This window comes from Hermetia illucens, chromosome 2, assembly GCF_905115235.1.
Source record: "Hermetia illucens chromosome 2, iHerIll2.2.curated.20191125, whole genome shotgun sequence".
NCBI classification, from domain to species: domain Eukaryota; kingdom Metazoa; phylum Arthropoda; class Insecta; order Diptera; family Stratiomyidae; genus Hermetia; species Hermetia illucens.
Genome location: NC_051850.1, coordinates 38,016,570 through 38,029,459, shown reverse-complemented (window position 1 = coordinate 38,029,459; position 12,890 = coordinate 38,016,570). Strand labels below are relative to the sequence as shown.

The window sequence follows — 12,890 nt, the reverse complement described above, 5'->3', positions numbered from 1 at the left end:
GTAGGCGGTCAGTGTTGAACCCAACATCTTATTCCTACGAAGAATGGTAGACGCATCAGGCAACCCAAGATAAATGCCCATTAAATCATGATCCATTTCGAGGCGTATGTCAGCGATTGACCGACTTCTGGATATGCGAAAATAGCAACTGCAGAGAGCCTACATTTTAAAGTTGCCTAGGCAGATCGTCAAGACCCAAGGCTTTACCCAGTTTGAGTATATTGCAGGATTTCAACTCACGAAACAGCTCGTTCAAATTAGGGTTATTTATTTGTTAGTCATGATTTGTTCACTTTAAGGAATGATTCATGAAAATTGATAAACCTCGAAACTGCGTTTATGTCCTATATGGTATTTTTGACAATAACAAAGAAAGGCCCGGCAACAATCTGGTCTATTACTGCTTAGGTCGTTAAATTTCGGGAACAGTTTAAAAGAAAAGGATCAAAGGTCGCTATCTGTCTTTGACTGGCCATGGCGGAATAAACTCCACATTATGCTTCAACGGCTAACTTTAATATAGAAAAGGATTAATTTCGCCAGAAAACCCGAATAACTCCTAAATGTAAAGTTTCAGCGATGCAGACAGCTACCCCGGTCAGTCTACTTTTAGTTGCAATTTAAATAATTCACAAAGATCAATGGAAACAAACAAATTAACAAGTTTTCCCATCTATTGTCGACATTCTTGGCCACCAAAACAGACGTAACCTTGGTTGGACAAATCGCCGTCCGGAAACCTTACCTTGAAGTTTCGCCGTCCGAATTTTCCTGTTTTTCCGAGTTCATTAAAAATTTCCAATTGCCAGTGGAAATACCAAATCAGTTCAGTTGATATGAGTCTCTGAGATATAAAACAATCGTCAGCGAACACTGGGAAGGATTCCTAGATTGGCGATCCCGCTTTTCTGGGTTCTTCTGCAGCGACGACTCCCAGTGATTTTATTCGGCCCGGGAGCGGTTGTTTTCAACGCAGCACCTTCCTCCGCCACGGCCAAATGTTGAAAAATAGACACGCACGACGAATACTGCCGAACCTAGGGGCATGGAAAGCCTTTTTCACGCACCCCGAATTTTCCAAAGTCAAACTCACAACCGCGGCCGCGCAGGTTGCCTTAATTGCTTTAGCTTGCTGACCGGCTTCCTAGTCCGCCCGATAGTTCCCAATTAGGCGGTCGATCGCGTTCAGCCCGAAATGTTGCACCGCAAAATGTCAACCTGGTCACCGTTTGCCCAGTGGCCGGACGACAAGTCAACCAGAGATTTTCCCGTTCGATTTCTTTGTTGATATACTTTTCCCGTCACACACGTTACACATAAAGCCTCAAACAAACTAAACGCGAAAATTTTGCTCAAAACTAAACCTTTCAATGTTTCAGAAGTGTCCTTGGTTCAGTAAAATAACGATATTATGCGAAACTTCGTGAACTTCTCTCCCCGTTTTTTCGTACGAAGGTTCAGTTTTCAAAAGTAAATCTTGGCCTATTCGATTTTTTTTCAATATGAGTCCGACGAGAGTTAAATGACAGAAGGGAAAATTTCACGAGAACGAAGCGAGGGTGAGTGATTTTACTTCTCACTCCCACTAATTGCGTTGTATGGGAGACAAACATGACTTTTCAGATTGTAGGTGGGCGAATTCGATCGAGCGAAGTCATCTTAAAAAACATTATACGTGCGTTTTAGGAAGTTAATGAAGGAATGATCGAGATATTCTGATCTATAAATAGATTTTATCTGGATCAGTTAATGGAATCAATATACTTTGACAGTTTGACAGTTACCTTCTTTTAACTCATCTTATTGGATGTAGATTATCAAATTGCTAATAGCAAGAGTACCGAACGCAGCCACTTCGCCGAACGTCAAAAATGTTTCTTTGCAAATTTTTGATTTATAGTTTGACATTGACATTTATGTTCTAGGTGAAATTTGCGTGTTTGGGAGTAGGCCTGAGGCTCTTCTAATATATCTTAATTTCGCGGCATTTAATAAGTTGTCCAAGTTAAAGAAAACATTGTAAGTCGTGTTCTGTATTCACGTTGTCCGGCATAGTCCCTCCTTAAAAGAAATCTGCATTTGGACTGAGTTTGTTTCCCTGTCAAAGATATGTCGACCTCCCTGCAAAACAATTGTTTGAGCTAAGAACATCACCGTTCTAAATATTTGCTCCGAAGAAACAATCTGCTTGCGAAGGAGTATTCTCCTTATTCTAGAATATTTCCCCAAATTCTTCTAGAAACTTCAAACACTATCACAACTCAAATGTCAGCAATCCTCTGTGAGGCTTATCTTGCGAAGGAGACATGTTTTCTGGATATTTCCGCTGACAAATCCAATTAGTCTTGTTTACCATTCAAATACTATAAAAGAAACCAATGGAAATTCAGTGCCAGAGTTTATTCTGAATTTGACACTCAAGCGAGGGTCAGTGTTCAGGCATTTCTCAGATCGTCTTAAAACACTGCAAGAAATTTCGCCCTCTCCCTTCAGAGTTATTTCACTTTTGTTAATAATTTTTAAGCTAGCGAAATGTACTTTGAATAAATCTAACTTCTTCCTATCCGTTCAGGTTAACATCCAAAATCAATGTGATAAAACCTCCAGATCCAAACCATGGACCGTGAAAGCTTAAACGCCTTAGAAGGGACCGACATCACAAAAATCAAACCAGTTCTACAAAATTTCAACGAAAAGGTAAGGCAAACCACTCTCAACCAAAACCCTCTTAGGAACGCCCCATATTTCCCACTTTCAGTACGCGCGGGACTTCGATTTGACTCAACTGCAGACGAGCGGACAGTGGCCTGTCATATGGAAGTCAGTCTTCAACATTCTAAAAAACGAGAAGAACGTCGAAATCTACCCAGAATGCCTGTCATGCGTGCGCATCTTATCCCGCGACAAGATACAGCTGGAATCCAAAATTCAGCCAACAGATTTCGACTGTTTGCTGAAAATCGCTGATCTGTGTGAGCATCAGAAACCCAACCAACCAAAAACGACAATCTCAGACAATGTTCTCACCGAGGCACTGAAATGCCTCTGCAATATGGTGTTTCAAAGTGCAAAGTGTCAGGAAATGTGCTCGAAAAACTACGCCATCGTCGGCATCCTGAATCGAGTGAAGTGCCCAAAGACGTATCCATACGAAATCGAATACTTCGACATGAAACTGCTATTTCTCATCACGGCCTTGAACGTGAAGACCAGGAAAAGAATCCGAGACGATCTCGACGGACTGACGTACCTAACTGAATGGCTGAGCCAGAAAAACAAAAAGAACGACAGATCGGACCAGCAAATCGATTTGATCTGTGAAATCCTCAAAATCTTGTTCAACATCACAATTACTCCGAACGAAGGCGATAACTCGTCTGAGAATGAGATTGAATTTCGACGCCTGACCTCTATTGCTCGTACTTTGCTTCTGGACTATTCGACAATGAAGACCGAGAAAGAGAACGAGTTGATTTCGAATGTAGTTAACCTTTTGACCAACGTGCCCACGGCTTGTATTTCCGAGCTACTGGTTAGCCCAGCGACTGTTCAGCAACAAGGCGAGGATGTGAAATTATTCGAAGGCAAATGCGTGTTAGCCGCTGACGTGCTTTTGCAATTCTTAAAACGCAAACTGGGTGCACCTCAAGTAAGTTTCCCCCAATTCTCTCTCACTCTCCCCTATACTTACCGTCTCCGATTTCAGGACACCCCCACAAAGTTCGAAATGCTTTCACCTATTCTCACAGTATTAGTAAAATGCGTCCGCTCCGACGTAACACTTCGCCACTACATTCGCTCAGTTATTCTTCCACCGCTTCGCGACGTCAAGAAACGACCCGAAGAAGGCAACGAGTTCCGCAATTATCTCTGTCGATTCCTCACATCACCCTACACCCAAATTCGGGACTTGTCTGCCGAACTGCTGTTTGTATGCTGCAAAGAAAACGTTTTGCGCATGATTAAGCACACAGGCTACGGAAACGCAGCTGGGCTGTTGGCAAATCGCGGCCTTATGGGCGGCCGGAACACTAAGCCAACGGACTATTCATCGGACAGCGAAGATAGCGACACCGAAGAGTACAAAGAGATGCAGCATGGAATCAATCCAGTCATCGGGTGCTACGAGCCTCCACGACCTGATCCACTTGCGGGTATGAGCGACGAACAGAAGGAATACGAAGCGGTGCAACTGGCCAATCTAATGGACAAATTGCATCGTCAAGGCATCATTCAGCCATGTCGCATCGGCCCTGATGGGAAGCCTGAAGCAGTGGAGCATATCCAACAGCTTCAGGAAGAAATACCGCAACAGCAAATGGACCTTAAACGAAAAACCTAAATTTGTCTTCGGCTCTGATGTGGAGCTTGCAATTTACAGTTAGTTTCTAATTAGCCGTTAGTTTCTCAATTAAGCGTAATGTTCACTAGTCATTTTGTTATGTAGCCTTGTACCTAGGATAAAAGCTTATATACCAGCTTACTGCACTATTTGCGTTAAGCTCTACAGAAGTGATACGGTTGCTATCAATAAAAATATTTCATAATTTCAAAATTCGTTGTTGTGTACACGTTATTTTCCGCTACTGTCCGCTTTGAACTTTCTTTTTCGCATTTGCCGCCTTGTCTTGTGGCTCAACCGTGGTCTCAGTGATGGCCCATAGAAGGCTGCATATAAAATGCAGAACCCTCTGCTGCGAATTGGTTTGCGGACAGTCGATTTTCTTCAGGAAACATTTTGAAAAATAGTGCAAAGGTACAAACCCTGTTATAGTCTTCATGTCTACCTTAAGAAAAGGTCTTAGGCTCCTTCATGCAGATTTTCGTATGCTGTCAAGAATTCAAATGACGTCGTTGCCATTTCGCCTTATGAACACTCTTGACAACAGAGGTTATGACTACAAAATCTCTGAACTTCCCATTGACAAGCTAAAACCTTGGCCGGCTAATTTATCAGCTTCACCCTAGACAGTCCCCCAGCCCGTTTGAGAGAGGAGTCATAGTTTGAATGGTCGTATAACATCTAGTCGTCTCAGGGTAAACTGAATTTCACTTGGGCTGTATTTTTCCGGTACGACCTTTTGTTTTCGATAATGGTTTAGGATTGAACGTGCGAATGTTCGCTTGCTCCCGTTTGAGCGAAAATTCCAGCGATATAAGTTGGACATTCTGGGGTTAGATGAGGTAAAATGGTGGAATTCCTGGAAAGCACTTCTTTCTTCCTTGTGGCACTATGATAATAAGTCCTGTCAAGCCTGCCGGAAGCAACTATGAATCGGCTGTCAAACTAATGCTTGCCGCATCTGATAGGCGCCCTCATGACCTGGGAACCGGTATTAAAGTGAATATTGTTTGCCCCATTTCATTCCAGAAAGTGAAACATTGTTACGCATCAACGGAGACCTCCGATGCAGAGGAAAAAGAGAATTTCTATGAGTAATTTAATGCAGTCCAGGAGACGCTCCTAAAGTTGACATTGGAATTCGGCTGGGTTATCTGGATGCCTAGGTAGGCTTTGATAACACCGAGGGACGATAACAATCTTCAACGACGATCAAGAGCAGCTTAACAGGTCGAGGAAACATTGTCCTCAACCGTATAATGTCCTGTGAAGTTCAATTTCTTGTCGAAGAAACCGCTAGTCACCGTAATATATGCCGTGGATATGGATTATTCCCCCAAACAAAAGCGAAATCATTCGGTTAACAATGCGCTTAGGTAGAGAGCTAGCGTTAGCAACTTCTATTAAAACAGTTTGCATAAGGTCCAATGGACGATATAATTCCTCCTCAAACACCTGGACTACCTAAATAACATCCGTTTGCTGTCTCACGAAGTTATGGACTTTGGCTCTCAGGCTAAGGTTCTCAGCTTGACAACTTAGCGAATTCTTCCGATTTGCGATAATGGGCAGTATATCGAAAAAGCACCGTACAGTATCTGCATATCTAAGGAGCGGTGGTCCTGCCGACGGCGGCAGCCAACTGGGTGCCGCTTGGCCCATTAAGAGCGTTAAATCTGCTTTCGCTAATTTGTTCAAAATCAGGAACTAACTCAACGCCAATATCAGATAGCGACACTGTCTTTGCTTTCACCTTCTTCCCATCTACATTATCAGAGATTAGAATCATCAGACAATAGGTCGACATCACTTGGTTCGTCGCTGTGAGTTTGCAAACGCCTCGCCCACACAGCTGACATGTATAGGATGTATTAGGATAAATCGCACCATTCCAGTTAAAAGCAATCCACAACAGTATTTCGATCTTCAAGATGTATAAGATTCCCGCTTAATTACCGAAAAATGCTAGGATTTCATCTCGTGGAAAGAACAGCGACCTTATTTATAAAAAGTAGTTTCAAACCAAAATTCGCGGAAGCAATAAAACGAATGAAATCGGGGAAAGCCACAGGACCTGACGACATTACATCTAAGCTCTGGAAAGTGTATAGCTGGGACCCAACACTGTGGCTCAGTGAATTCCTTAATCAGGTTATTCAGGAAGGGAAAACACCATCTGACTGGGAAGAAAGTACCACAGTTCCAATATGAAAAAAAGGTAGTCCAGCAGAATGTTCAAATTATCGTCCGATCAGGTTACTTTCCCATGTCATGAAGATTTTTGAATGCATTCTTGATAACTGTATTCGCGAAATCGTTGAAATAACCGTGAATCAAGCTGGATTTGTCAAGAACTGCGGAACTGCTGACGCCATACACGCTACGCGGTTACTCATGGAGAAAAACCCTGGGAAGCATCGCCCTCTTTACATCGCATTTCTCTATCTGGAGAAAGTGTCTGACCGTGTGCCACACGAACTCATCTGGTATGCTCTCCGACAAAACCGTGCGCTGGGTTCAATTGCTCTACCATGATCCGAAAAGTAAAGCTCCTAATGTGGCGGGCGTATCAAAACCGTTTCATGTCTCTGTTGGTGTTTATCAAGGAAACGCCCTCTCACCACTCCTTTTTGTTCTTGTTATGGACACCGTCACACGAGACATCCAACGTCCAGCGCCCTATACACTGCTTTATGCAGATGATGTTTTCCTAGCATCTAATAGCAAAAATGATTTAGAGCAACTTGTCCAAAAACGGAATGATAGCCTCATGCAAGACGGTCTCAGATTCAATCTGAATAAAACTGAATTTTTGACGACCGATCCCCCATGAAACAGGAACAATCACTGTCAGCGGCAGTGACCTACCTAGAACGGGGCGATTTAAATACCTCGGGTCAACGCTATCAGCCAATGGAAAACTACGTTATGAAATTGCTTTACGCATTAAGGCAAGCTGGATAAAGTGGCGTTCCACAACTGGTGTCCTTGGAATCGACGAATCAACGAGCGTCTCAAATGTAAAATTTCCCACAATGTCGTCCGTCCTGCCGCTCTCGATGGTTCTGAGTGTTGGCCGACTATAAAAGACAATGAACGGCGTCTTGCGGTAATGAAGACGAAGTTGCGTTGGATTAGTGGCATGACACGTTTTGATCACATCCGAAATGAGGATATCCGCGATCGATATGGGATTGCACCGACCGTGGGAAAGCTACGAGAGAGGCGTTTTCAATGATATGGTCATGTAATTCGTGCTAACGAAAATTCACTTGCTAAGATTGGTCTGAAGATCGTAGTCGATGATAAAGGACCAAAAAACCGGCCGAAACAACGGTGGCTTGTTACACTGGATGGGGATTTAAAAGTCTCGTCATTGCATCCAGATCAGGCATTTGATTAAAATAAAGTGGTGCAACCGATCACGACGAACCGACCCCGCTTGTGAATGGGACAAAGGCTGAAGAAAAAGACTAAGAATTATTATGTTTATGATATGCTAGAAAATGAAACATCGAAGGAATTCTTTGATTTAAGAATCCGTTCTCCTTTTCCTTTCCAACACCTGGTAGAATTCGCACAGAACACAGAGACTATTTTCCATTGTTATGGTCTGAGGATGCCAAGGAAAGGTGGGAACTGCAAAGGGTGTCTCCTAAAAATCGTAGGCAGTAGAAATATCGGCTAAGGATGTGGTCCGCCGAGGATATTCCTTCTCGATCCTGGCACTCGGATTACGAGGTTTCCGGCTGCTTGTCAACCCGGTGTCTTTTATTATTTTCCATTTTCCATCAGCTTCCGCGTCCGTTTTGGTTTTCAATTCACTTGATATTCCCAGTTTGTATTTTAGATTTTGATGCTACTATAAAGCACCGTATCAAGGCCACACGAATGAGGGATGCTAGAGTGTCAAAAAGACCCTCCTACATTCCAGAGTCGGGCGTAGAAAAAGCGATTGATTGTGAAGATTACAAAACGAAGATAAGCACTCATGTTGGGCGCAATATTTATGTCCTCTGGCAAAGATAATAAATAAAGTTATCCTACAACTCATCAAAGAAAAACTCCAAGGCGTATTGAACACAGAACTGGTTTCCGTTCTAAACGCTGGGTTGACTACATCAACACCCTTGGGATTATTTTGGAGCAATTTTCAGAATTTAGAACTTTCCATCGACTTCGAGAAACCTTTCGATAGCGTCAAAAGGAAGTGTATCTGGAATTCTTCATGTTGCCTTGTCGGACATGAAGAGCTTCAAGGGGCCACCTTTTCTCAAACTTCTTATCTACCCTGATGACATCGGTTTGGTCTCTCATCGAGTCATGGACCTTGACCAAAGGGTTATGGATTCGGAGAAGGAAGCAAGCGGCTAAGATTCTCAGCGTGACTGGCAGAATATCGAGGCCGTCAAATATGCCTAGCACATCTGGGTGGCGTTGTTTTTAGTGACGGCGACACCGAACTTCATGTCATATGGAGCATTAACGGTACGTAATGCTACTAGTATCCATCTGGAAATGCAGCCACACCCACAACAAGTTAATCCGGATCCCATCGGGACTATGTAGTCGTTAAGACTAGTGAAATATTGGGGGCAACCAGCACCAATCAGAACAGTAGGATAGAAGCGATTAATTAGAAGATTATAACGTAGAAAATACGCCAACATTCTTGACTAGCACTAGGCAAGAGGTACTAGACATAACTCTAGGGAATACACTTATGAATGGACTAATCAGGCATTGGAAGACATCGAAGGAACTCTTCATGTCGGATGACAATATAATAAGATTCGACATTAAGCGCAACTCTGAAGTAAAGAGAGTAGTAGGGAATTCCATTAGAAAAAATTCGAGTTTCTATATAGGGAACCTGAGGGAGAGGTTCGAAAACTCTTCGAACGGGCGAAACGAACTGAGGACAACATGATGAAATAGTTTCTTTGAGGGGATTGTTCGCTCCTATTGGAAGCTGTAGCTAAGGATAAGACAATATCCTCTATCTGTCTGAACAAAGCATCTATCGAGAACGAGGGAGATATGGTACATGTGGTTCTCAAAACTCATTTCCAAGGGCATGGAGGCAGGCAAAAATGGCCTTCATTTTGAAATTCAGTGAAAAGGACTAAGTATCACAGACGATTTGCCTCACAGAAAAACTTCAGCCATTTGGATGAATAAAACGTTGGAGAATAGGTAAATTGAAGTAACAACAGATACCAAATCTATTGTTACACACAAAATACAACTGAAGGTTACCTTCAGGGTGGGATGTTATCACTGTTAATTTGGAGTGGTAGTTGATGAACTCTTAGAAGAACTAACAGATACTAGAATATAGGCCCATGGATACGCTGACGATATCTGCAGGGGTAAATCTGTTATAGAATCCAATTAGGATTGGGAATTTCTAGTACCTGGGGCAGGAAGGCGAAGCTGCGCATCAATCCAGTCGTGGCAATTGTAGCGTCAATTAATAGGGAGCGCAAACTTAATCATTCAATTGCCATTAGATTGTATGGCATAGAAGTTAAACAGGGTACAGAAGCTATATATTTCGGAAGTACTTTGGAGCAAAAATTACATACGTCGGAAAGCTACAAGAGATTTGAAGGTTTGCAGTTCCTTAGCAGGGAAGAAATGGGGTTGCACCTCAAATATACTAAGTTTGATATATTGCGATGATAAAGCGAACGGCTATGGGGCGGTAATTTGAGCAGATATAACTTCAAAGACTGACTTGTGTAGGTATCACCGGGGCAAAGAGGACATGCCCAGCGGAATATTCACGGGTCACTGCAGACTGAATTACCACCTGAAATTAGGGATATTTGCGAACGCTACCTGTAAATTCGATGGGAAAAATGCAGAAGCCTCCATACATACTCTTCGACAATGTTCGTCGCTTGTGAAGAGAAGGTTATAATGTCCCTGGGAGAACAATTAACATCAGGTGCCAGGTAGTAGGAACCATTTTAAAATTTCCTTTCAGTTATAGGCCTGATCGACACACTATAATCATCAAAGGGTCGCAATAGTTCTGTCATTTTCCTCAATACTATTATTACTCGAAAACGCCAAGCTTTCATCAACTCATGTCTGTCTTGTCTATGTTCAGGTGACATGCTAGGCTAGCCTGCTAACTACTCTTATAGCCGCATCTGCTCAAAAGTTATGCAGTGTCTTCCGACCAACGCCCACATCAACTCCGGGAACATTCACGGTCGTACCTCACCCCAATCTCTAATCACCTCTGGCCCTCAGATCTTTTTTAAAAAAAGATTGATTCACTTTAAAGACCCTTCATCACTACATCACTGGTATCTAATTTGACAATTCGCAAACAAAGTCTGCACTGTATTCCACATTAGTTTATTTAAATCGGACAAATAACAAATGTCAGGCAAACTTCACTGTCCTCTGCTGCTTACCAAATACACAGAACGTACCTCACCTATGGAACAAACGTCGGAATTCAGGCGTATCTTGCATCGATTGCCTTGGGTGGTGCAGGCTCTTCGAACTCATGCAATTCAGCGTCGTAGTATTGGGCCGCCCGGTATGGTCGCAATTCCCACGGAACTTGATTTTCCATCGGCATCAATTGAACTCCCAAATCTTCCAGTGTCGGAACGCCCCTTTCAACAACATCCGTCACACATTCTAATTCCAATCGCTCCATGTGAAGACCGCCTACAGGTGCTCCCGGACACAAAAGTTCAGTAATTTTCGTCTTCATCACGAATGTCGGGTCGAAGCGCATATCGTAACGCATGTAGCCCCACCATTTCTCGTCTTTACGCATCACGCGGTGGAACCAGTCCACCAGTTCGCTTAGGAGGTAACGTTTCGGACTGCAATAGATCGTATTTTTAAAGCAAGTCCAAAAATCAATCCACAATTCCCTTACCCCACAGCTTGGTACACTTGCCCAGCTGTATCTGGATCCTTGGCACAGTTTACGATAGCTTGGGCGATATCGCCTACATAAACTGGCTGTTTGATTGTGCACTCTCCCTTTTTCCACAAGGGCATAGCACGGAATTGGCGACGCCAGATATGAGCGTAATATCGCAGGAAGCGATCCTCCTGGCCATAGATGTCGGACGGGCGAATGATGGTAGCTTCTGGGAATTCTTCGCGGACTGCGCACTCCCCGTAATATTTGCTTTTCAAGAATTTGCTGCCACCTTGAATGATATGCGATTCCGGATTTGGAGTAGCATTCAGTGCAGAAAGATGAATAAAGCGATCGACTCCCGCCTCGCGGCATATTCTAAGGATTGAACGTTTGATTCGAGTTCACAATGAAGGAAAAAATAATATTACCTGGCAAGACGCCTTGCTCCCTCCACATGAACATCGTCATATTTAAAATTCTTCGTTTCAAATTCGCGTCCCACTAAGTTGACTACAACGTTCGAATATTTCACGGCCTCTCGGATCGACTTCTCATCTCGCAGGTCGAAAACATGGAACAGCACTTGCCCCAAGTCTCCGGTTAGTTTCAGCCTGATTGCCTCGCCATGGTCTCCACGGTATGGAAGAATCATTTGGGTGCCAATTTTTCCCAACTTATTGCAAACGTATCGGCCGACGAAACCGGTGCAGCCGAAAACCGTCGCCACGATCCCATTGAAACTGCTTCGGCCTCCAGTTCCTCGCTTCAACGCAGACAAGTTTGTGGTTTTCAGGGGTCGTGGTCCCTCTGTGGAGTAGTTGGCCCGCAAGCACACAACTCCGAGTGCATTTGTTGGGAGCCCTAATTGGAAGACAGAAGGAATACGTGAAAAACTGAGAATAACATAACCTTTTCGGTGGCAATTATATAATCTGAATCGATTGTCTATTGGTTTGCTGGGAAAAAAGATGAGACTTACTCGAGACAAGCGAGGAATTGAGTAGCAAGAGGGAACTCATGGTGTATATCGATAAGCTGTGCCGATCTTTATTTTCGTACCCCCACAGAAATTATTATGATCGAATTCTTGACACAACTGACAGCTGACAGTCGGTCTACGACAGTGTCAATGACATTTCAGTTGCCAAAGTTGGCATTACCATAAGAAGTACTAGAGCTGAGCTTCAATCCTTGCATACTATTAGTAAGCAGTTATTTTTTTGAAAAAAATCGTTAATATTCGTTAATAATTTGTACATAAAGATTGTTGAGGATGTTGGGAATCCTAAGTTTGCACCAACTTAGTGACGGACCGGACCACTTGGGAAGCAATTCACTTCCTCTTTTGTAGTTCACGGACTCCTCTTTTTTGAGTTAAATCCAAGTTTTCAAAAAAGAACAAAAAAGCTGACTGAAGGTTTCGTCCAGGGCAGAGTCAACTCATCAGACGCTGCCTCACCTCTGCCCTGGGAGGAGGGTGATCGAAAGTAACGACAGATGGTCCACCTAAATATAATCGCAAACACGTAATGGGTACGAATTATATTCAAATGAAATCCGTCGTAAGTCCAGACCTGAACCAGGCCGAAGTAAATTTTTGCGACTGATTGATTTTTGTTTTTAAGAGGTGGATCTCTTCACGACTAA

General features: G+C 43.2%; 3 protein-coding genes across 5 annotated transcripts in view; 1 reads left to right on the top strand and 2 right to left on the bottom strand.

Annotated features, from left to right (window-relative positions):
- Positions 1-1,122, bottom strand: part of LOC119647566 (ubiquitin-protein ligase E3A) — a 32,706-nt gene extending 31,584 nt beyond the window's left edge. For both annotated transcript variants that reach the window (XM_038048560.1, XM_038048561.1), the window contains exon 1: positions 746-1,122. In XM_038048560.1, coding sequence (XP_037904488.1) covers positions 746-789 — 44 coding nt within the window. In that variant the 5' untranslated portion in view covers positions 790-1,122. The remainder of the gene's footprint in view (positions 1-745) is intronic.
- Positions 1,123-1,422: 300 nt separating this feature from the next.
- On the top strand, positions 1,423-4,555 carry LOC119647567 (synembryn). Of its 2 annotated transcripts, none has more exons than XM_038048564.1 (4): positions 1,423-1,559; positions 2,573-2,697; positions 2,759-3,649; positions 3,707-4,555. In XM_038048564.1, exons 2-4 carry the CDS (start codon positions 2,617-2,619, stop codon positions 4,340-4,342), a joined length of 1,608 nt encoding a protein of 535 aa, XP_037904492.1. In that variant the 5' UTR covers positions 1,423-1,559; positions 2,573-2,616; the 3' UTR covers positions 4,343-4,555. The 2 variants fall into 2 exon arrangements, with proteins under 2 accessions (XP_037904492.1, XP_037904491.1); XM_038048563.1 differs by lacking the exon at positions 1,423-1,559 and adding an exon at positions 1,868-2,019.
- A 6,140-nt stretch (positions 4,556-10,695) lies between these two features.
- Positions 10,696-12,378, bottom strand: LOC119649366 (NADH dehydrogenase [ubiquinone] 1 alpha subcomplex subunit 9, mitochondrial). Its single transcript, XM_038051482.1, has 4 exons — positions 12,223-12,378; positions 11,672-12,104; positions 11,253-11,618; positions 10,696-11,196 (listed from the first exon to the last, which is right to left on the bottom strand). Exons 1-4 carry the CDS (start codon positions 12,260-12,262, stop codon positions 10,818-10,820), a joined length of 1,218 nt encoding a protein of 405 aa, XP_037907410.1. The 5' UTR covers positions 12,263-12,378; the 3' UTR covers positions 10,696-10,817.
- Positions 12,379-12,890: the final 512 nt, after the last annotated feature.